The sequence below is a fragment of the Crinia signifera genome, chromosome 2 (genome assembly GCF_055691185.1).
Source record: "Crinia signifera chromosome 2, ASM5569118v1, whole genome shotgun sequence".
Classification (NCBI taxonomy): domain Eukaryota; kingdom Metazoa; phylum Chordata; class Amphibia; order Anura; family Myobatrachidae; genus Crinia; species Crinia signifera.
In genome coordinates, this window is record NC_139218.1 from 196,858,718 (window position 1) to 196,883,590 (window position 24,873).

Consider the following 24,873-nt stretch of genomic DNA (forward strand, 5'->3'; position numbering starts at 1 on the left):
TACTGCCCTAAAGGTGATGGTACTGGTACTAGACTAGAGAAGGGAGAGAAATAAACCTCAGTCAGCACCCTTCTGAACTAGTGTAGCTTGGTTGTTGGAGAGATCAGGGAGAGGGGTTTGGGCATGCTGCAAAGAGGACAACAGGCTCTCAAATCTTGCATCTAATTCAGGTATCAAAATCTGTAAGTTTTCAGCTGCTACTGCATTGGCAATTGTTGCGATATCAGATTCTGAAAGTGTAATTTCCCCTATTTTTGAAATGCAGTATCAGAATGAGTACAGCAAGTTATATATACTCAAGAAGATCTATCTGTATTTGGATGCAGTGTTGTAAATCTTAAGGTGGCCATACACTCATGCAATTTTGGCTGATTCCAACAGATCGGCCCAAGAAATTGGATGAAATGTGGCCAAATTGCATGTGTTTTGACATTGTATCCAATCTGATGGGTGGCCTGTGCGGATTCAATCCGGAGATCGAACCTCCTGTACTGTCAGTGCACATTGCAACTGTATCCGATTTATCGCATCCCATTTCCCTTGAACACCCCCCCCGCCCCCCGGCAGATTCCCAGGAGTCTTTCAGTGTTCTTTTTACATGTGAAAATCGCGTAAGAGATATATCACATGTGATATATAGCACATCAAGTGCCAAATTGGATGGTAGGGCTTCCGGGGAGTTTAAAGGAAATTGGATGAACTTGCCCTTCAGACAAGTCACACTAACTTATTGGAGTTCTAAACTGATGCACTAAGGAAGAATAGTGTTTCCAACATACATTTGAGAAAAAAAAATACATATATAATCTCTCTCTATCATTAATTGACCACCCGATGTGGTAGTAACACAGAACATAGCATAAATTGCAAATTGAAACAGGAATATTGAACAAGTAGTAAGCAGAGTAAATACCAAGGCTTATAAGGTCAGCAACAGATAAAACCAAACCAAAACAAAAGTGTCAACCACCAATGTAACATATTGCGGAAACGAGTCACACTAGAATGCAGCTGCAGTAGTACTCTACCATTTGTGTAGAAAGTATCACAGCAGTCCTGGGGACAGACCCTGGTATAAAATGATGATTTGTGAAAAGGTGTAGTTTCACTCTAAAGGCCCCATACATTACAGTGACTTTCCCCCTCAAAGAAGTCATACGCAATCCCCCCTTGAGTCGCCCGGGACCTTCCCGTGCAGCAGGATATTGCATGCGGTCCTTTTGCATGTAATGTATAGCATGCGATCCCTGCCAAGCCTGCCCGGCTCTGAAACAATCCTGCAGATTGTTTCTCCAGCCAGTGTGGCTCAGAGGCTCCAGTGCGATGCGCATAGGACTGTGCATCGACATCGAATCTCCTGTCATTCACTTGTAATTTGAGCTCTTTTCTGTGATTGAAGAGCCCAAATTGCAGGTGAATTGCATAGTGTATGGGGGCCTTAGATACAGCACTGCAGCACTGACAAGCTCCTCCAACAGTCGGCGGGCAGAGCACAGATGCTTATAATTCACTCACAAGTCCACAGAGATGTAGAAGTATTATACAGGAGAGATGTAATGCGAATGTAGTAGGAGATGGAGAGGAGCATCTGTTGCAGAGAGCAAATCTGGCCAGCACCAAAGCAATGTGCAGTGGATCCTGTTTCCAGTACACATCTGTAGCGCTGTGTGATGGGCTGTGATGTGAATCACAAGGTCACAGTTGCTCCTGGGGTCCTCCTGTGCCAGGATGCCACTGAGAGAGTCAGCAACTATTTGTTGAAGACTTACACTGCACATGGAGTGTACATAGAATAGGGATGTTTGATCCCTCGGTAATAAGGCCTAATCACCTGCATTGAAACAGTTTACAAAGAATTCTTGAGTGCTGGTTCAATAATTACACACAGACATTCTAGGGTTAATTTTTGTTGGAAGCCAATTGACCTACCAGTATATTTTTGGATTGTGGGAGGAAACCAGAGTAAACCCACGCAAACACGGGGAGAATATACAAACTCCGCACAGTTAGGGCCATGGTGGGTATTGAACACATGACCTCAGTACTGTGAGGCAGTAATGCTAACCATTACACCGTCCGTGATGTCCCAAATTAACATTTTAACCTGTAGAATACAGATTATATCACAGTGACGGTTATTAGCTCATTTCTGTTTACTGTAGTGTCTCATTTTGAGTAATGTATCCTTTGTCATTTTTCAAATAGTCTCCCTAAATTCAGTCCCAGGCTCCTTTTTAATTAATTGTCCCCATGATACATTCCAACCAGCTGTTCACCCTGTGTTCTGGATGACTAGCCGACGGTCCAGAACCCAACGGTGAATATACCTACGCCAAATGACAGCTCTTTGACTGCCTGACAGTCAGGAGCCTGACCAACAGGGGCTATTCTCCCTCAATGGGGTCCACGACCCCCATAGAGGGATAGTAAAACCTGTGGCGGGCAATGCGAGCCTGCAAGGGGATTTTTTGCACTCGTCCCCCTGTGGGAGTACTGACTAACAGTATTCCGATATCAGTATACTGACTGTTGGGATCCCTACCGTTGCCCAGTCATACAACACCCTTTCACCCTTTGCCTTATTGTTTTGCACATACTAGTGCCACTTTTCAACCAATATATTGTTTTGCATGCTAAGTCTTTGACATCAGTGAGTCACTGCTCTGCTTCTAGGAATGAGCAGAAAGCTTAGGATGAGCTACCGACTCGCAGTGGAGGGATCGAAATCATTATACCAATGCAATCTCTAAAAAACTGTCAGCTAATGGTATTGGAAGATGGCGTTAGCTAGAGCCTTCAAATTTTGATGAAAGCTAAACTACTGTTTAGCAAAATCGCACACAGAGGCTATGGGAACTTTGGTTTTCTCACAGTGACCTGTTGATATTTGAGTAATTGTAGCCCATATATGAGTGTTTTATTGGGGCAAGTCCCTGTTTTGCCAATACTAGGGGTTGGAATAATTCAACATGCTGGAAAAACTTGGTTCGCTAATTCTGACTAAAAAAATTATGAGATCCGCGAGTCAGGTATTTCTAACAGGCATTTTTCTACCTGATTTGTTGCTTTATATATGGCAAAAACTAAAAAAAAACTTGAAACGTCCAGAAAGTGCCACTTCTGTATATTTTTTGGGGGTACACATCTGATCTGTATGCCCAAACTGTGTTTAAACTTCAATTTCAACTGCATTCTTTTTTTTCTTTTTATTGCTGTTGCAGTCTGGAGGAATTCAATGAGCATCTCACATCTTATTTTTTGAAAGCGGTGTACAACAATCTTATTTTATTTAATTTATTTTTTACATTTGTTTGATAATATTTGTCTAGCATTCCCTAATAGCAAAACCTGGGCAAGGCATCCTGGTACTTCACAATAGCTGAAGAGCTGTAAATTGGCCAGGCCTGTTGATGCAGTCCAGGTCATTGATGGGAGGATGTTTGATAATTCTCACATGGGGTATCCACAGCAGACCCCAGATAAGTGGAAACCTATGAGTTACAGCTTGACTACACTAAGCACATCACCCCTGGATGTTGCTGAAACTGACCCAGTGTTCTTCTCATCAGCTAATATCCTACATCAACTACAGTACATGTGTGAGGGTGTCTGGAATCCCATACTGGGCTCTAGTGCCCCATCTTCTGAGATTGTGGTCTACTTTTTATATTCCCAACAGCAGCATTGTGGTTGATAGACATGTGCCAGTCAGAGCAGATGGGGCATAGGAGTCCTACACACAACATGAATGGATGCCATTCACCCCCGCAGAGGTACACAGACACAGGCTCTTCACAAGAGCTACAGGCCCTGTGTAGAGCAAAATGTGCAGGAGACTGAAGTGGTGGATTAGGACGCTAATATCTCTTTTACACCAAATGTTTAACCTGGGTTATTGTTGGGGCAACTGGGGTTGAGGTTTGGTGTGAAAGGGTCAGATAAAAATGACCTGGGTCATATTACACAGGAATCCAAAGACTAGTTATGGTGCAGTGTAAACAGCACAACCTTGGTCCTCGAACCCAGATTGCCAGAGCTTGAAGATGTCACCAACAAGCCCCATCAGAACAGTCAAACTACACATGGATGCAGTGTGATAGGGGTCTACCCGCTAATATAATGGGCCCAAATTCGGGTGTCTGAACCAGTTGTGACATGGGTTGGAGCAGTGTTGGAAACCTCAGGTCGGACCCTGCATAACAGTTATGTGAAAAAGAGCATATACGCCCGTTCATAGTACTATGAGGTCAGTGCAGGAATGGTGGCCTTATAGCTTCTGTATTGATGCCAGCACAGCTGTTTACTGCGGCAATTGACAGAGTGCGTTATATTTTGTTGACATAATCATATCAACAAGGTCGTAATATCTAGATTACCATGTTGACACTGATGAGATGTCGACATGATTAAATTGCTAAAACGTTCTAGTGACAAACCTGGTGCAGTCACATCTTCTGGTTCAAGTGGTGACTTCATGATGTTCCTACCTGCAATTTCCCAGATGGTTGGGAACTGCACGAGTCCCATTCCACATATGTGCAGAATGGGTTCTGCAATAACCGAGCAAAATAGAGAACACCTTTGTCTGATTAATAGGACGGAGGTGTTCAGGGAGAGCCACAGTTGCGGGAACGGCTGGCGATAATTTTATGGAATGTAATTGGTAAATGATGGTTTGAATCTAATTGCTATGTAAAACAACTCCACTTGTCATCTTCTTAAAGCTTACTGTATCCCCCCTGAACACCCGTACTTCACACAGATGGGAAAGTTTGGTATGTGCAGACCTAGCCATTATTTCAGGAAGCCAGCATCCCACTTTGTGAAGGCTTCATTTTAAAGATGCATTCATTATTTCTTATTCATGTACCGGTAATTATTTATTATCAAACCTTTTGTCTTTCAGTAATGAATGATATTATCACCACCATGTTTAATAAGAAGTTTATGGAAGAATTGTTTAAGCCACAGGAACTATACTCCAAGAAAGCTCTCAGGACTGTTTTTGACCGTCTTGCCCACGCTTCTATCATGAGACTAAATCAAGCAAGTATGGACAAGGTAATGGCGATAAAAGAAATACAGATGTGCATTTATACTAAGTAATTTCTTTAAAAACAGAAATGTTTCAAAGCCCCCTCCCATGTTCTCTGAGAATGAGCCTGATCCCCTCCACAATTTACTTGTCCGATTGTCCCTATAAAATGAAATATTTTCGCACGACTCTGTCAGTGTCCTTGAGAGACAAATGGTGTACCACATTAGAAAGACATCCCCAATATAGAAGCAACTGAATTGATCCTAAACAATATGATGACCTCTTTCAGATATTTACACACTGCTGCCCTTCAGGAAGTGCATTTTAAGTCTCTTCAGAGGACATATATTGCCCCCAACCAGAGAGCCCATGTGATACAGGGGCAATCGGGTGCTGTCCAAAATGTGGTATGGGGTCAGCTACCTCCTTCCACAATATGGACATGTGGAAAAGTTTCCAGATTTGGCACAAAGTAGTGACGTTTATAAATAAACTTTTGATACCAGGGTCATGAAAAATCCGATGGCATGTTTATTTTTGGAATTTTCTAACTGGCCGTCTATTACAAACAGGTCTGAAATTATACAATACCAAACCACAATTTGGGAGTCTCCCTTGGGCGCCCCTTGATGTCTTATTTTGGGGGGGATTTTTCTCTCTCAAACAAGATGGTGTTACCCAAAAAGCAAGAGAAGAAAATACACAATAGTGTGATACCGTACAACAAACAATAATTCTGGATAGTTCAAATTGTTTCAGATTCGTACCAAAAAGATATGTCTACAAGATGGTAGACAACTGCGTTTAATGGGGGAGATATCTCCATCCAGCACACTGCTCCTCTCCAAATTACCGTCAGATGTCAATCAAAACGGGAGATAAGAGACCATCATGGTGCAGTAGAAATTTATTAAAACATTTAAAACATATTTTCAGCAAGATAAGCGTGTTAACAGTGGACTCTCACCAAAAGCTTATGCCCACAGTGAATGCAGACAAAAAGCGCACGATGTTAACAGGTCTGAAATTATACTGTGTATCATATCAGTCATATTGACCATTGTCAAAAAGCAGATCTGGTACTTGTTTTCTAGCACAGCGCCCAAGATTTCCATCTTATGCCATATAGCCTCATGCTATGCGATTTTCAATTGTGTGCTTACAATGTTAAATGCACCCCCACGCCACCCCCACTATCAATGCGAACCTGAAGCGTGGCGAGTGCAGCGAGCCCGCAAGGGGCGGCGGTACACGTCCTCCGACCTTTTCATACCCCCACTATCCACGTCGGCGCATTATCTAAAATCCACTCCACGCCGACGTGGATAGTGGGGGTATGAAAAAGTCGGAGGACGCGTACCGCCGCCCCTTGCGGGCTTGCTGCGCTCGCCACGCTTCGGGTTGGCGTTGATAGTCGAGGGGCATTTAACATTGTAAGGACCCATCAGGGTGCTTGTACAATAAAAAAATCGTATACCATCGCATTGTATGTCATACAATGCCATACAATTTTTTATTGTACAACATTGCGTCGCATTGCATCGCATACCATCGTATGCCTTATTTAGTATTATGGTATACGATGCAATGGGCGCCATGCTAGGAAACAAGTACCGCAGATCTTAATGAATTGTGGATTAAATGTTCTACCCCCTCCTTGGAGGCAGTAAAGAATGTTCTCATTAGGGTATTATATTAGGAACGTCATGCTTCCCTTCAAGACATAGAAAATGGTGTTAAAAAGTTTATGAAAAAATGGGAATTATGACTGCAAAATAAAGGGCCTGATTCAGCATGGATAGCAAATGGGCAAAACCATGTGCACTGCAGGTGGGGAAGATATAACATTTGCAGAGAGAGTCAGATTTGGGTGGGTGTGTTCAAACTGAAATCTAAATTGCAGTGTAAAAATAAAGCAGCCGGTATTAACCCTGCACAGAAACAAAATGAGGTTCCCAAATCTAAAGGCCCCCATACACTATGCGATATGGGAACGATTTCACCCGATTCGGATGAATCGGGCAGTGAAATCATCCCAAATTGCAATTGTAGACATCCGCGGTCCCGTGCGCATCGGATTGGGGTCGGACGGGCTGCACATAAGATTTGCCAAATCTTATGTGCAGCCCAGCCAGGGAGCCGTGCAGGGGGACAGCAGCGGGCGGGGGATGCCGGCTATAGAGAGCCAAGCAGGGGGAGGCTGCATATGGCGCCGGGCTGGAGGAAGCTGTGTTGCGGTGGGGTGACAGCGGGAGGCGAGCAGGGAGAACTTGATGACATGACGCTGGCTGCCGGGCAGCGCCGCAGCGGCGGGAGATGGGAGAAACAGATAACTTAAAAAAAAAAAAAAACGCCCATGGAGATGACTAGCAAGCCATTGCTATGGGCGTTTTTTTTTTCCAAGTTATCTGTTCCTCCCGTCTCTCGCCGCTGCCCGGCAGCCAGCGTCATGTCATTAAGTTCTCCCTGCTCGCCTCCCGCTGTCACCCCACCGCAACACAGCTTCCTCATGCCCGGGTCCCTATGTAGCCTCTCCCTGCTTGGCTCTCAATTAGCCGGCATCCCGCTGCCGTCCCCCGCACGGCTCCCTCCTCCTGCAGCTCCCCGGGGACTGCATATGATAAATCCATGCGATTTATCATATGCAAACCTTGGCACATCAAGTGCCTAATCGCGCTTCCCTCTCCCGGGGAGCTGCAGGGGAAATCAGGTCTGACTTTACAGTGTAACCTAGTAGTTAAGGTTGAAAAAAGACGTCAACCCATCCACTTTTGCGATCCATGCTGATCCATCAGGCTCCAAAATGAAATACTTTGTGTGAAACATTAACCCAATTGATTGCCCAAAAATTGCATGGTTGCTATCATCTAAAATAGCTTCATTTTTTTTTTTTATGCCTGGTGTAATGAAGTATTTTTCTTCATCTTTACCGAGTTCAGCTTTATGATCTGATGACTATGGCCTTCAAGTACCAAGTTCTTCTTTGCCCTCGCCCCAAGGACATCTTGTTAGTCACCTTTAACCACATGGATGCTATTAAAGACTTTGTTCGGGACTCTCCAAGTATTCTTAATCAAGTGGATGAAACTTTCAGACAACTTATTGATGTAAGAGGGTGAAATAATTGAATGTAATATGTGCATAATGTATGAAGGGAAGGAGTAGTACTCTATCCTCTTCCTCCTCTACTTAGCTAGTGAGATCCTAAGTTCAGGCAATACCAACGCCATTAGCACTGCCCTGTTATCTGCAATGTTAATCTAAAACAAGAGTCTAGGTTAGTGCTTGGAAACAGGCAGCCCCAGGGTCACATATGCACCACCCCTTATTTTATCATATTTTTCCGCATTTTTAACATTGGTTTAAAATTCATGCTAATATTTTATTACAGATCTCTTTGATTAAATGTAAAGCTTTGACTTAGTACTGTTATTGAGATAAAGCGCTATGGAGACCGCTCTGTGGAAGTTTAAAGGTTTATCGATGCGACCACAGATGCTTGTCACCGAGTTAGTGTCTCCCAAGCCTTCCCTAGATGTGACTTAAGCCTCTTGCACGCGGGGGTGCTGAGTGACTGGCTTACGCTCGATTGCTTAGCGCACATTGCGGTACACCCTGCAATGCTGTGTGCAAAGCCCCACGATCTAGCAGGAAAACCAATGGAAACATTGGCTTTCCTTGAGTGTGATGGTGATGCGAGGGACTGCGCATTGCCATCACTGCAGGGCATACACACAGAGTAATCCATGCTCATTTCTTAGCGTTCTAGTCAGATCTCTTAGAAATGGGGCTGAAATTGCCCCGTGTGTATGCCACTTAAGCTTCTAAAAATGAGATCAGTAGTTAAGATAAATGTTGACAAGCAGTTTGTCCATTATAGGTGACATTTGTCAGTATGCTCATAAAAATGATTATTTTCTGCATTACTTGAAGGTCACGTGCAATAGTTCCATAACAGCAGACCTGTTTTCTCTCTGTACAGATGTATAACTGCCTGCCTGCTGGCGAGTTTCAGCTTATTCGGCAAACTTTACTTATTTTCTTCCAGGACATGCACATCAGGGTAAGCGCTTAGTATGACTTTATGAAGTGGGAGGTGTACACAAATTACTTGATTACTTTGTTATTGTCATCTTGTCATTGATGCACTGCACACCATTTCTGGTATAAGGTACTTATTTGCAAACCATTGTACCTTGTGGACACATCTGTAATCACTTGTCATGTTCTTTGCCTCGTATGCTCTGTAGGTCTCTATTTTCTTAAAAGATAAAGTTCAAAACTCCAATGGGCGTTTTGTGCTCCCTACATCAGGTCCTGTCCCTTGGGGTACAGAAGTGCCAGGGCTTATAAGGTAAGTGCTGGCTCATATTTTACTTTGCTCTGAATATAACACCTAATTTAAAATTTGCCTATCCATAAAAAAAAATTGTGTTGACATGGTTTTTTTTTTTAAGCTTTATTTGTAATAAACAAACATCTGTAATGCATTCATAAGCTGTGTACACACGGTGCAATATATTGCTGAGCAATTGTCCAGTTTACATCAGCGACCAGAGATGGTCGGTGATGCATAGGAGACTGCTGGGGGAGCCGCAGAGGGAAACAGTGACCATATTGCAACATGTGTACACAGCTATATTTTCACATTGCAAAAATAACCCTGGGTGATCCCGGGTTGTTACCTAGTCAACCCAGGTCTCTGTGTGATCTGAGAGGGCCTTTTTACATGTCTTGGGTCAAGCAACTCGGCATTCCTACCTGGGTCAAAAGAAGGGTTAATCCCGGCTTGGACCCGGGTTGCTGTGCAGTGTGAATGGGTGACCCGGGTCCCATTCATGCTATAGAGGATTCAGCACTTGGAGACAGTGTCAGCTACAAGCGCTGCCTCCTCCCCCACCCCCATCTGACATCAGTGACCTGGCTTATTGCCAGTTCACTGTGAGGAGCAAAACATCCCACATGCCTGGTTGCTCCCAGGACGGACACATGTCCAATGATACTAAAAGAGCTTAAAGGGGAACTGATAAAACCAATAACAGAATTATTCAACCAGTCACTAGCTACTGGAGTAATCCCAGAGGACTGGAAAACAGCGAATGTAGTGGAAGCAAGGAAGAGGTAAGCAACTATCGACCAGTGAGCCTTACATCAGTAGTAGGGAAATTGATGGAAACACTCTTAAAACAAAGAGTTGTAGAATATCTCAAAACCAGCAATTTACAGGATCCAAAACAGCATGGGTTTACTGGGGGAAGATCATGTCAAACAAATCTTATTGACTTTTTTGACTGAGTGACTAAAGTAATAAATCAAGGTGGGGCTGTAGATGTAGCTTATCTAGACTTTAGTAAGGCTTTTGACACTGTCCCACATCGCAGACTGTTAAATAAACTTGAAAGTTTGGGATTGGATTCTAAGATAGTTGAATGGATAAGAGCGTGGTTGCAGGACCACAGAGAAAACCGAGAGTTGTAGTAAACGGAGTACAGTCAAAGGAGGGAAAGGTTACAAGTGGAGTACCCCAGGGATCTGTACTTGGACCGGTGCTTTTTAATATCTTTATTGGTGATATTGCAAATGGAATTGAGGGTAAAATGTGCCTTTTTGCAGATGACACAAAGGTATGCAACAGGGTAGACACACCAGGAGGGGTAAAACAAATGATTGAGGATCTAGGTAGATTAGAGGAATGGTCAAGAGCATGGCAACTACAGTTTAATGCCAAAAAATGCTAAATCATGCACTTGAGTCTCAAAAATCCAAAGACTAAATATAGTATAAATGGCACTAATGGAAACTACTGTGGAAGAGAGGGATCTAGGTGTCACTATTTCAGGGGACTTAAAAGCAGGTAGGCAATGTAACAAAGCAATGAAGAAGGCAAGTCAGATGCTTGGTTGCATAGGGAGAGGTATCAGCAGTAGAAAGAAAGAAGTAATAATGCCACTGTATAGGTCATTGTATGACCTCATCTAGAGTACTGTGTTCAGTTCTGGAGGCCATATCTCCAGAAGGATATAAATACATTAGAGACTGTACAAAGAAGAGCAACTACAATGGTGCATGACCTACATCACAAAACGTACCAGGAAAGACTAAAAGATCTTAATATGTATACTTTAGAGCAGAGAAGGGAAAGGGGGGACATGATAGACACTTTCAAATATATCAAGGGTTTTAACAAGGTACAGGTGGGAGACATTCTTCACAGGAAGAGGAGCAACAGAACACGAGGACATGCACTGAAACTAGAGGGAGGAATATTCAGGGGAAATGTGAGGAAGAATTACTTCACAGAAAGAGTAGTAGATAAGTGGAATAGCCTCCCATCAGAGGTGGTAGAGGCAAATACAGTAGTACAATTTAAACATGCTTGGGATAGGTATGCTTATATACTTACAAAAAAATAAGGATCAAATATGGTTTGAGGTAACATGTTTAAAAAAGGGGCAGACTGGATGGGCCAAGTGGTTCTTATCTGCCGTCAAATTCTATGTTTCTATGTGATAATATAAGCATATATAATCATTATTACATTTTGAAATATCTGGACTTTGTTATGTTGGCTTATAATAATTGTACAAACCATGTGAGTGATATCTGTAGCAGCAGTGGTTTCAAGAACTTTGTGAAGAAACTAACTTCAATATGGAGATCACTACAAAACCATAACTTCAGTCACTAAACCACTAGAGTGATTTGTTTCAAGTCGTTTTATAATTAGTCTATTTGTATACTGTGTACTAATACTTTGTATTGTATTGGCAAAACAGTGAGTTAAATGTGGTGTACTGTAATTTAATAAAAAACACACACACCTTACTGAAGATAATATTAGTAACTGGTATGATCCAGTTATTTGTTATACTTTTATATCAGAAGTGCAATGTTTTTAAAGTATTATTTTGTCCATCCCTTAGGATTTTCAATTATAAAGGAGAGGAGGTAAAAGGAATGGAGTTCCAAAATGGTGGAAATTATGTCAGGCCATTGCGTGAAGGATCTTACGATCTATTTGGTGACAGAGTGCTTAAGCTAGGGACAAATATGTAAGTGTTTTATTTTCAGCTGTGAATGAACTGAGACTGCATAACTGGCTTATGTAATTGTTAAGATAATATTTTATGCTGAGAGGGAGATGTGCGTCCACTTTGTTCAGCTGTACAGGAGCATTTTAAGAGAGGAGGAGGCCCATGTGCAACCTCCTCCGTACAGGCCCCTCCTCTCTGCTGGGAGTAACACCGCATAGTAGGGTCTGATCATCAGGGGTTCTTAAATCCTGCTGCGCATATCCGCAGATCTCTGGAAAAAAGGTGATGATGCAGGCACTTTTCTGGCGATTTACTCAGCGCTGGACAATGGAGGGTAGGTATTACAAAAAATGGGTGCGGTGTGGGGCCCCCTGAGGCTCGGGGGCCCATGTTCACCACCTTTTAGAAATGCGCCCCTATTACTGTACTTATACAGTATATTATGGAGCCATCACATATTTTCACTAAGCAAAACACCACTGAAGGAAACAAGGTAAAATAATGATGTTACTGGACAAAAATTGCCCAATTTTGATTCGTCCAGTCTTTGGTGTGTTTGAGTAAAATGTAGAACATGAAAGGTTGCCTTTACAAACCTTTATTCTGCCTAATATATGTAATTTCCATTTGCTAGATTCTTTTGTTAATGATGGACGTTTTATATAAATAAAGCAACAGGCAGAATGTTACTGCTTTGGGAGCATTGTCCTTACCTAGAGTGGCAGTGCTGTGTGTTGTACTTACATGAGCTCTGTGCAGCTGCTCTGTAACCCAAAGTTACTGCCAATTATGGGTCTGTCAAACTTTTTTTGTCTGTTTTGTATAAAGCTGGTTCTGGTGTAGAGCTAATTTGATCCCTAGTGATTTTATAAATGAGCCTTCTGTGTTTGTGTAGGTATATACACTTTGTCAGTGGGCAGGTAAAATGGGGTCCCTGCAGCATTTATAATGGATAACAAAGTAGTAGTAAAACTGATATATAAAGTTATTGTATCAGAGCTTTACAGAAGACAAAATTGAATGTGAAATATTTTTCCAGGTACAGTGTCAGTCGCTCTGTAGAGACTCACATGTCTGGAACATTGAAAAGCTCAGCATCACACACAAAGGTAAGACTAGCATCTGTGTCTTGTTTCACAAGAGTGCACTACACCAGGCTTGAAAAATCCTTTTTAAAATATAGGAGCCGGAATGAAAGTGTAGCAGCCAGACCACTGCCCCCAATGGTTAATTAGCGGCTGTTCCCCAGACAGCAGAATGTGAACCAGGGGATTTGTTGATGGCTAACCTTGACACATCCCAGCATGCTCTGCATCAGATTTAGCATGGCCAAATAGCAAAACTGGGTACTTGTGTATTATCACAGCGCCCCCGATTTCCATCGCAGGATAGTGGGGGTATGAAAAGGTCGGAGGACGCATACCGCCACCGCTCGCCACGCTTCTGGTTGGCGTTAATAGTGGGGTGGCGTTAACAATGGGGGGGGGGGGCATTTAACATACTTATTACCCATCAGGGTGGGGATACAATTAAAAATCTGGTCTGGCTGGGCATTTAACATTGAAATTGCGATACAACGCAATATTAAAATTGTACGCTCTGCCCGGGAAAAGCCTCAAATCGGTCCTATCGCATACCTTAATTAGTGGTATGCGATGGGTGCTGTGATAATACACAAGTACCCAAAACTGAAGCAGAGCATGCTGGGATGTGTAGTTCAACAACAGCTGGAGTGCCAAGGTTAGCCATCAAGGAACTAGACTTTTGACATTTCCACTTAGAAAATTTAAGTAAAGTAGAGAAATGTTTCATTTTTTTTTTTTAAATGATTCAGTCTAGATCCCAATATTCAAACCTGTATTTGATTTTGCTTCTTTTTTTTTTTTTTGTAGTGTAATGCATGGCCTTGTTTTTGTGTAGGATGTGCTTTTTAGTTTTAGATACAAAACATACTTTTAACCCTTTGAGTGCCACGTGAATTTGTAAAAATAGGTGTGAAAATTGACCAAGCAATCATTGTCCTTTTACTATAATGACCTTTTAATGTTTACATTTTATATAGGAAATATAATAATTTTTTACATTACATTTTTTATTTGAATTTATATAACAAATGTGCATTCCCTGGTACCTGTTTGGTTTCTCTACTTTTTATTTGTTCAGTTAATCGAGTTAATCTATTTCTTTGTTATTTCTGTAAGGTTTATAATTATTTTAGTTTTTAAAGGTGGTTTTTTTTGTGTGTTTTTTTTCCTACAGGAGAATGTTGTGCCTAATCCTTTGGCTAAAGAAGAGTTGAATCTCCTGGCACAGCTAATGGGTGGTTTGGAGCTGAAGAAACCCTCTAGTACTGATCATAGCTTCCGATTAAACTTATTCACTAATGATGAAGAAGAGGAGTAAGTGCAAGTTCTTCTATTTCCTTCTATAAGACCGCTTTTCAGAATAAAGGTGTGGATCATTAGGTCGACCAATGAATGGTCAAAAAGAAGTAGCTCGACAAATGAAAAAGGTTCACACAGGAAAATGTCAACATGATAATAGTAGTGCAGAGATTTTAGCTGTATACATTTGCAAATATATATGGTAAGCCACCATCCACGGCAAGGTGTCTCTGTTCTGGTGGCCCCTATGATACATGATGATAGTACCATTATTAGTTTATATATTTTTTTTAATGTATTTCTAAATTGAGCTTACCTGTAGACACTCCCTAGATTCTCCAAAATGGCAGTACAATGACCAGTATACCTTCCAGCCACTGATCACATCCATAACTCACGGACCAGTGATACACAGAATTAAAGTCACTCAAAATAATCTATAGACCCATCATAGGTGCATGTAGGGGAGGGATTTGCTAGAACATTGCAAATAGGTCAACAGGAAGAGACTTCCGTTCTACCTGGTTTTATACCATCAGCACAAGAGAAAATATAATGCAACAAGTAATTACAATTCATGTAACACTTCTTCTAAACCACATGGAAAAGTGTCATACCCTTAACAAATACATACCTAGAAATATTTTATGACCCGATCAGAATTATGATGATAATTATGGCACTTTTATTAGAGTTCTACTTCTGTTCAGTATCAATGATAGAACGTGTTTCTTCTGCACAAAAGCAGAATGAGTCAATGTACATGATTCAGTTACTCAACTAGCTACGTTTTTAACTTTTTTTTTCTTTTTTTTTATAACCAGACAAGCAGCACTCACAAGACCAGAAGAGCTTTCTTATAAAGTCATCAGCATTCAAGCTAGTAAAGTAAGTGACATGCTAATAGAGTATATTGTTGCTGGCGCCCTAGGCCACAGCCTAATCAGCCTTTTGCTTAACCCCTTCCTGACAGAGCCAGTTTTTGCGTTCCTGACAGAGCCATTTTTTTCAAATCTGACATCTCTCACTTAAGTGGGGATAACTTTTTTTTGCTTTTACTTATCCCAGTGATTTTGAGATTGTTTTTTCGTGACACATTGTACTTCAAATTAGTGGTAAATTTGGGTCGATACAGTCTGTGTTTTTTTGTGAAAAATACCAAAATGTCGTGAAAAAATGGAAAATTTAGCGATTTGCAAAATGTTAAATTTTCTGCTTGTGAGACAAATAATCATACCACTCAAAATAGTTAATAACTAACATAGACCATATGTCTACTTTATATTTCCATCATTATTTCAACTTCCTTTTAATTTTTTTGGACACTAGGAGGCTTACAATATGAATAGCAAATTCTCAAATTTTCAAGAAAATTTCAAACACTGATTTTTTTAGGGACCAGTTCAGTTCTGATGTGACTTTGAGGGACTTGTATGTGAGACACCCCCATAAATGATGCCATTTCAAAAACTGCACCCCTCACAGTATTCAAAACAGCATTTTGGAAGTTTGTTAACCCTTTAGGTGTTTCACAGGAATTAAAACAAAGTGTAGGTGAAATTTCAAAATTTCATTTTTTTTGCAGAGTTTCAATTTTAATACATTTTTCTAACGAATACAGTAGATTTTACTAGAGAAATGTGACTAAAAATTGATTCCCCCAATTCTTTGGTTTTCATAAATATCCTATATGTGGCCCTAGTGTGCACGGTGACCAAACCACAGGCTTCATAATAGAAGGAGCACCTACTTGATTTTGGAGCCTCCTTTTTATGAGATTACTTTTTAGGCACCATGTAGGTTTCTAGGCACCATAAGATGCTAAAAGTTAGGAACCCCCCCACAAGTGACCCCATTTTGCAAACTACACCCTTCAGGGAATTCATCTAGGGGTATAGTGTACATTTCAAACCCCCAGGGGTTTCACCAATTGTGGTACAACTGGGCAGTGAAAATAAAAAAAAAAAAATTTTCATTTTCACAGCTCAGTTGTATCAAAATTGGTGAAACCCCTGGGGGTTTGTAATGTACACTATACCCCTTGATGAATTCCCTGAAGGGTGTAGTTTGCAAAATGGGGTGACTTGTGGGGGGGTTCCACTGTATTGGTGCAACATAGCACCCACCATTCATTCCACCAAAATCTGTGCTGCAAAATCCAAAAATCACTCCTTCCCTTCTGAGTCCTGCCATGCACCCAACTGGTATTTTTTGGTCACATGTGAGGCATTGCCGTACTCGGGAGAAATTGGGGCACAGATTTTGGGGTGCTTTGTATCCTTCATTCCTTGTGAAAATGAAAAATTTTGAGCCAGATCTGCATATTTGTGTAAAAAAATGTAATTTTTTACAGAAAAATGCAGTTCTGGCTCAAAATTTTTCATTTTCACAAGGAATGAAGGATACAAAGCACCCCAAAATCTGTGCCCCAATTTCTCCCGAGTACGGCAATGCCTCACATGTGACCAAAAAATACCAGTTGGGTGCATGGCAGGACTCAGAAGGGAAGGAGTGATTTTTGGATTTTGCAGCACAGATTTTGGTGGAATGAATGGTGGGTGCTATGTTGCACCAATACAGTGGAACCCCCCCACAAGTCACCCCATTTTGCAAACTACACCCTTCAGGGAATTCATCTAGGGGTATAGTGTACATTTCAAACCCCCAGGGGTTTCACCAATTGTGGTACAACTGGGCAGTGAAAATAAAAAAAATTAATTTTTCATTTTCACAGCTCAGTTGTATCAAAATTGGTGAAACCCCTGGGGGTTTGAAATGTACACTATACCCCTTGATGAATTCCCTGAAGGGTGTAGTTTGCAAAATGGGGTGACTTGTGGGGGGGTTCCACTGTATTGGTGCAACATAGCACCCGCCATTCATTCCACCAAAATCTGTGCTGCAAAATCCAAAAATCACTCCTTCCCTTCTGAGTCCTGCCATGCACCCAACTGGTATTTTTTGGTCACATGTGAGGCATTGCCGTACTCGGGAGAAATTGGGGCACAGATTTTGGGGTGCTTTGTATCCTTCATTCCTTGTGAAAATGAAAAATTTTGAGCCAGATCTGCATTTTTGTGTAAAAAAATGTAATTTTTTACAGAAAAATGCAGTTCTGGTTTAAAATTTTTCATTTTCACAAGGAATGAAGGATACAAAGCACCCCAAAATCTGTGCCCCAATTTCTCCCGAGTACGGCAATGCCTCACATGTGACCAAAAAATACCAGTTGGGTGCATGGCAGGACTCAGAAGGGAAGGAGTGATTTTTGGTGGTGGAATGAATGGTGGGTGCTATTTTGCATTAGCAAGACCCCCGAAGCACCAATACAGTGGAACCCCCCCACAAGTGACCCCATTTTGGTCACCAGCTTTGGGAGGGGGGCTGGCGCTGCGGCTGGCGGGGGGGTGGGAGGGGTGCTGGCGCTGCGGCAGCCGGGTGGGTGGGAGTGAGGGGGGCTGCCGGGTGGGAGGGGGGGGGGGCTGGCGATCGGTGGTGATCGGTGCTGTACTTAACAGCACCGATCACCACCGATCACTGTGTTACCTTACCGAGCGGCTTAGCCGCCGGTAACACAGAAAAACGCTGCAATTGGCTGTTCACATTTGAACAGCCAATCGCAGCGATCGGGGATGTCTGCTGTCAGGGACAGCAGACATCTCCAAACTGTCACCGCGTCTATAGACGCGGTGACAGTTTAAAACCATGACGTATATATACGTCTTCGGTCGGGAAGTACCTCCCGACCATGACGTATATATACGTCATATGTCGGGAATATCTTTCTATATATATATATATGTGTGTGTGTGTGTGTGTGTGTGTGTGTGTGTGTGTGTGTGTGTGTGTATATATATATATATATATATATATATATATATATATATATATATATATATATATATATATATATATATATATATATATATATATATATATATATATATATACACACATATATATACACACATATATCTGTGTATATATATATATATATATATATATATATATATATATATATACATATATATATGTGTGTATATATATATATATACATATATACACATACATATATGTGTGTATATATATATATATACACATATATATATATATATATATATATATATATATATATATATATATATATTTCAGTACCTTATATTGTTTAACTCATTGGTGGGGTGGGAGGGGGGAAGCGCTGCGTGCGCTGAGGATCTGTGCTGCTGCTGCTGCCGGGGGACCTGGCGTGCTGCTGCTGCTGCCGGGGACCTGCGGGAGCTGCCCGGTGAGTGCGGGTGGGTGGGAGGGGGGTGCTGCCGCTTGGTGGTGATCGGTGCTGCACCGATCACCACCGTTTTCTGTGTTACCGAGCGGCTTAGCCGCCGGTAACACAGGAAACGCTGAGATTGGCTGTTCAGATTTGAACAGCCAATCACAGCGATCGCCGACCGGGGGGGGGCACCCCTGCCCCCCCTGGGCGGCGAGGGGGGATGTCTGCTGTCAGGACAGCAGACATCTCCTAACTGTCACCGCGTCTCTAGACGCAGTGACAGTTACAAGTCATGACGTACATGTACGTCCAATGTCGGGAAGTACTTCCCGACCATGACGTACATGTACGTCAAATGTCGGGAAGGGGTTAATCAGGCACTAGGCTTAGGCTGCGGTGAGAAAGAGGGGAGGGGGGGGGGGTGTTAGAGGGAACAGGTGGATAGCAAGTATACTTACCTGATCCCTTCTGGGATTCACACCACCGGTATACCAATTCCCAATGGTGTCCTCTTTGCCTTAATGCTTGTATAGGGCAATTTCTGTATTTATTGTCCCTGCTACTTCTGCTAATTTAAGTTTCTGGCAGTGCTGGTTTAGTTTTTCTATGTCATTGCTAGCAAGGGCCATGCTGCAGAATGTTCCTCACTCCCTCTCCAACCCCAAATCCCAACTCAGAGGTTGCCTGCTGCCGTTGCTTGTCGCAGACTTGCCGATGATGGTACCCACCGGGTCCCCTCACTCAAGATGACGCTGGGTATACACATCATTCAGTGCATACCCAGCTTAACTGTGGTTACTTTTAGGTGCAGTTCAGTTTCTTCTATTTCACAAGAATAGATACCAAAACACAGGTAGTTTAGACTAGCTAAATAATAATCGCAATACTTTTATTGTGTTGTGGAAATGGAGAAGGCCACTCTTGGCTGGTGAAAAATAAAGCATATAATTGATCTCCACCTGACACATTTTTTAAATAATGGGATCATGCAGGGAGGGCAAATCTGCAATGATATGATTCACTGAGAAGCACATCATCATTTTCCCCTATCCTGATTGTTTCTCTGGGATGTGGTAGGAGGACTTGCTCTCTGAAATTCACAAGCCTAAAAGTTGCATAAGTCTGAAAGTCTCTCAAGTTGTACAGCTGCAGTGTTGAACTGACGATCTTTTGTTTTCCAGGACCAAGAGAGGAATAAAGAACTTTCTCGCATCATGGGCGAGTTCCAGTCTGAGGAGACGCTCATTCAGAGTACCAGTAAAGGAGATGATCTTCTAGCACTAATGGATGGATTGTGATGATATCGTCTTAGGGGTCGATCCTATTAACCATGAACGGTGCGAGTTGCCGCTCGGGTGATGTTTTTACGCTGAAAATGGCACCCAAATTAACCCTGCATTGCACCCTTCGCAGGGCTGAATTCACTGAAATTTGCTCGCATCCCTATGGAGGTGCGAGCAGTTTTCAGCAAAATCGGCCCGGTGTTGTGATGATTCGCCGGTTGGGGATAAAAGGATCGACCCCTTAGGCTTATAAACCAAGTGTTGCTATAATATGTATAAATTCCTGTAAATATCTGTATAATATGTGAAATCTAATGTTAGCATTTAGAGAATAATGTATGTATTCTAAGGAATTAGAATTCGCTGCTCTGTATAATTTTATATTCTGCAAATTATAGATGTTACTTCAGTGCTGATTGGTTGCCATGGGCCACTTCATCTCTGTCTCAATTTTCCTACCTTATCACTGGTTAGTACATCTACCCCAATATGTCTAGTAGTGTAAATTATTATAGGCATTGGAATGACTCTGAGATCTGTGTCCTGTATATACAGAGGTAACCATAAACCCTTTTAATTTAGAATAGAGGCTCTGTTGTCCTATATATGTTCAGAAACTTGTAATTTGTATCATGAGTGGGCAGCTTGTATGAGTGACAGGTCACATTTTATATATTAATATTGATAGCATGCCTATAAATAAACTTTATTCCTTTACATGTGGGCAGCAAACTCCACAACTATGTCATATAATTAACTGCGAAATTGCAGAACTTGTTGAAATGTAATTTCATGACATAGACACTAATCAGAATTCTAATGATGTCAAAGCTACAGATCTGAGTGTTGATATGTAATTTTTTATTACACTGATTGCACCCAGATAGGACATGTTCAGCTGCGTAAAATGGTTAAATGCAACCAAAGTGCTGGGCCTGACCCAGAAGGTGCAATTAGGGCACCCACACGGGTCACTTCACATATTCAGCTAGCCAGCATGGGGGCATGAAACATCAAACCTGATGACGTTGCTAGTGACCACTGGCACACACACATATGGGGCATACACACTGCCTGATATACACGAAATTGAGTAATACTTCATGCTGCTGCCTGTTAGACAGTGTGACAGGTGCAGCAGCCATCAGAGGGGAGAGCGCCTCTCCATTCTGGCACCTCCATGTACTGCATCCTGGGCCGAGCGGGTAGTGCCCCTTACAGTGCTTTGGAGACAGAGTTTGAGAAACTCTGCTCTATGGGATGGACTCTGACTAGAACAACTTTGGCTGTGCACTGTGTGGTCATAGGTCCCCTCCTGAAATTTTCCTCCAAGAGGTCTTCCTATATTGTGTCATCCAGGTGCCCTTGCTGTCCAGTGCCCAAGTTTTATGCTTTAGAATAGGATACGTGTTCATGAAGTATTGCACCAAATATAACTGCTATGGCGAGGCCTAAAATTTTAGTCCTCATGTCTTCACATGACAAACTCTCTGTATTAGTTATGGGGGGGGGGGGGGGGGGGGGGGGGGGGGGGGTCAAGTGTTCTGGCAAACGGCGGGTAAGTTAGCCCAATTTAGGGAGACCTCCAGTAAAGAAACATTTTCAGAATCTCCATTTATTTATGGACATGACACTGTAATAGAGTAATTCATGTCTTTGAAATCTCAGATGCACAACACAGGCCTTTATTTGTAAATACAGCCACCAACTGTGGGACCTCCCATAGACAGGTGACTTATTTTTAAAGTTAGTTCAAACACTTTCATTGTACACAGCTGGTATCCAATCAATTATGCGACCTCTGAAGATGTATTTATGTAATCAATATAGGTCTGGTTTTTTTTATTTGTAATTGAAAAATAGAATTATTACTTTAGTAGAAATAACACATTATGGGGCCCATTACAATTGGTCACATTTGCAATGCAATATGGGTGTGATATTATCCCCCAAGTTTGTGTGTCAGAATGTAATTACATTAGCTGCATGTATAAATGAAGACCACTGGGGCCTGCCCCTGTGAGGTGCTATGATGGCTGCCTGTGTGGACTTGCTGATCATGTGATGACCCACTGATCACACATGCACAGCAGCCACTTCTGAGGAGGGTTCTGAGGGAACCCTCTCTTGGCCAGGTACGAGTATAGTAGCCCATAGGCTACTGCCATCTTCAGGTGGTGGTAACTGCGGGGGTCAATTTGGCAGCATCCTATCCCCCTTAGAAATCTGAGGGTGATGGGGCTGCTGGGGGGAAATGGAGGGATCCTACAACCAATGAAAATGTCTGCAAACATTGTTTGATAAATAAGCACTTAAGAAATACAATATGAAAAATACCAAAGGGGTGAATATTTTATAGCATTGTATTTTGTGGGGCGGATTCAAATAATTACGTGCCGGCAGCCACTAGAAGGCTCACAAGATGGGAGATCGGTTTGATAAAAAAATTTGAATCCGCCCCTATGTGTTATTTTGTTCCATTTGAGTCAACTCTTTAGAACATGTGGATCATTCGTTTGTTGAATGACATTTAATTACCTTTACTCAAATATGTATATGAGGCTATAAACATTTTGTTTGGCACAAATTGGAAGCACAATATTGTCCACACAGGTGGTATTATTGATTAGCTTTCATTCTCATTCTGTAACAATAGTCTGTGACACCTCCACCTGGTGGAGAAAGAAGACAGCGCAGGAATTGTTCCTTCAGCATGCACCGAGAGGCCGTGATGCGCCCTGCACTGTAAAGGTAGTTTGCACAACATTGGATGGCACTTTTGTAACTTGAAAAGGCTGCTGACCCCCAATATAAAGGCAGAATTCCCCTGGCTCAAGAATCCACATATTAGTCCAAACTGCTCGCTGCTTAGGCAGGAGTGTCAGAGAGACCTTCACAGATTCGCCCACTGGGATGGTTATGCGTTGAATTCCTACTAACTGCAAGCTAGGCACTGGCACAGAGGCATCATTCCAGCTCATATAAACCTGAACCACCTGCAGAAAGGACATAGAGGTTGCTATACTATCTGATGGTGAACAGACAGCTCAAACTTGTTATATTTCAGACAGGAAAATGGTTCATCATCAGTACAGTATTATTGGTGCATTAAACATTGGTGTTAAACATCCATTTACAGTCCATGTACAAGATGTGCGAGGGGTAGGGGCGGCCATTCCGGCATTCACAGGGTGGCATTTGGTGGACTCCCAAGGTTGCGAATTTGCAGCCTTGCGAATCAACCAGAATAACCCCCATTATGCATCACAACAGTAGGATCCCTTATACTATCTAGTATTAATGCCCCTTAAACATTAATGCCCCTTTAACATTGTCACACAGTATTACCAAAATTCACATTATGCCACATGGAATGAGCCAAAAATCCTACAGAGCGAGACAGAATTGACATTATGATGCACAGTACGAGCCAAGATTCAGGGGCAGAAAGAGTGACAGCCTGGACATAGGGACAATGGCCCTTATTCTAGTTCACTTGCAGAGGCAAATTCCTTTTCAAATGGAAAAAACCATGTGCACTGCAGGTGGGGCAGATGTAACTTGTGCAGAGAGAATTTGATTTGGGTTGGATATTTTATTTCTGTGCAGGGATAATACTGACTGCTTTATTTTTACACTGCAATATAGATCTTACTTTGAAGTAAAACCCCACCCAAATCTAATTCTCTCTGCACATGTTACATCTGCCCCACCTGCAGTGCACATGGTTTTGTCCATTTGAGAAGGAATTTGCCTTTGCGAGAGAACCAGAATCATGGCCAATGAGAGGGACAGCTGGGACAGAGAGAGCGATGGAAAGGACAGCAGGGATATGGTGACAGGGAGAGTGACAGTAGGAACAGAGAGAGTGACAACAGTGACAGAGGGAGAGACAGCAGGGAGAGGAAATGCAAAAGGAGTGACAGCAGAGACAGAGGGACAGGGAGAGTGACAGAAGGGTCCCAGTGATGTTACTGAATGATAACATTCAGTGTGTATGCACTATAAGTACAGATACAATAAACTATATTAATAAATTATAAATATTAAACTTATGGGAAAAAAGCTGCAGATAAGAGCAATGATTAGTATTTGCCATATTCTATTGTTACAACATGTGTACCAAGTTTTAACCCCATATTTCGAGGGGAATCAGGAACAGGAACTAGCTGCATTGCACACTGAATCCCACTTTATGGGTGCGTGGTGGGGATCCAGCAGTAAAAGGGAGGAGAGCTGGGTTTACCACATGTGGCTGCACAATGAGGATTTTGCGTCGGCAGGGAAGATCCTGAGACACCGTATGTGGAAGCCCATCGGGGATCCGTCAGCTGCAGGGCCGAGAGCTGATGTCGGTTGGGACCCGGCAGCAGTAGGGAAAGATGGGCACCACATGTAGGTGCTGCAGCAGACGATTTCCCCCACCTCCCCCAGCCTCACCACCAGTAAGCACCAGTGTTACTAATCAGTGCTCTGCTCCGGGGCTCAGCAAGGACATGCAATGGGAGACATTGGAGTCAGTACCCCCTTTAGGCCTGGAGCCCGGCAGCAGATGAATCCAGAGTTCCGCTTCTGGCTCATCTTTTATTCTCACCTCATCTCCTGTCCTGGAGCCCGAATTTTTTACTTTCACAGACATGTAAAGGGTATCACATAGATGCAGGGTGCCTGGAGTCACCACGAGATCACTGTACTGAAATGTAGTGTAGGAAAGTCCATACCCAAAAGGGTAGAGCGGTATCTGGCTCCCATAATAGCGATAAGTCCGTCCCTGCATAGTGTAATTTTCCATTGCAGGCACCTTAGATGGAGAGGATAAAAAATTAGACATTTACCTATAGGTTAGTTTGTTTCATGGTAATAG

General features: G+C 42.3%; 2 protein-coding genes across 5 annotated transcripts in view; one reads left to right on the forward strand and one right to left on the reverse strand.

Moving 5' to 3' along the window:
• OSCP1 (organic solute carrier partner 1) overlaps positions 1-20,593 on the forward strand; it is a 30,725-nt gene extending 10,132 nt beyond the window's left edge. The window contains exons 2-10 of the mRNA XM_083173536.1: positions 4,907-5,061; positions 7,978-8,145; positions 9,021-9,101; positions 9,289-9,392; positions 11,962-12,090; positions 13,112-13,181; positions 14,332-14,471; positions 15,281-15,344; positions 19,908-20,593. Of these exons, the coding sequence (XP_083029662.1) occupies positions 4,907-5,061; positions 7,978-8,145; positions 9,021-9,101; positions 9,289-9,392; positions 11,962-12,090; positions 13,112-13,181; positions 14,332-14,471; positions 15,281-15,344; positions 19,908-20,024 (1,028 nt within the window). The 3' untranslated portion in view covers positions 20,025-20,593. The remainder of the gene's footprint in view (positions 1-4,906; positions 5,062-7,977; positions 8,146-9,020; positions 9,102-9,288; positions 9,393-11,961; positions 12,091-13,111; positions 13,182-14,331; positions 14,472-15,280; positions 15,345-19,907) is intronic.
• Positions 20,594-21,608: 1,015 nt separating this feature from the next.
• The window catches only part of LOC146060384 (uncharacterized), a 100,674-nt gene continuing 97,409 nt past the window's right edge, over positions 21,609-24,873 (reverse strand). For 3 of the 4 annotated variants that reach the window (XM_083173539.1, XM_083173537.1, XM_083173538.1), the window contains exons 14-15: positions 24,604-24,810; positions 21,610-23,005 (exon numbers count right to left, since the gene is read on the reverse strand). In XM_083173539.1, the coding sequence (XP_083029665.1) occupies positions 22,718-23,005; positions 24,604-24,810 (495 nt within the window). In that variant the 3' untranslated portion in view covers positions 21,610-22,717. Of the gene's footprint in view, positions 23,006-24,603; positions 24,811-24,873 lie in introns of all 4 variants that reach the window. The other variant, XM_083173540.1, reaches the window with a different exon arrangement.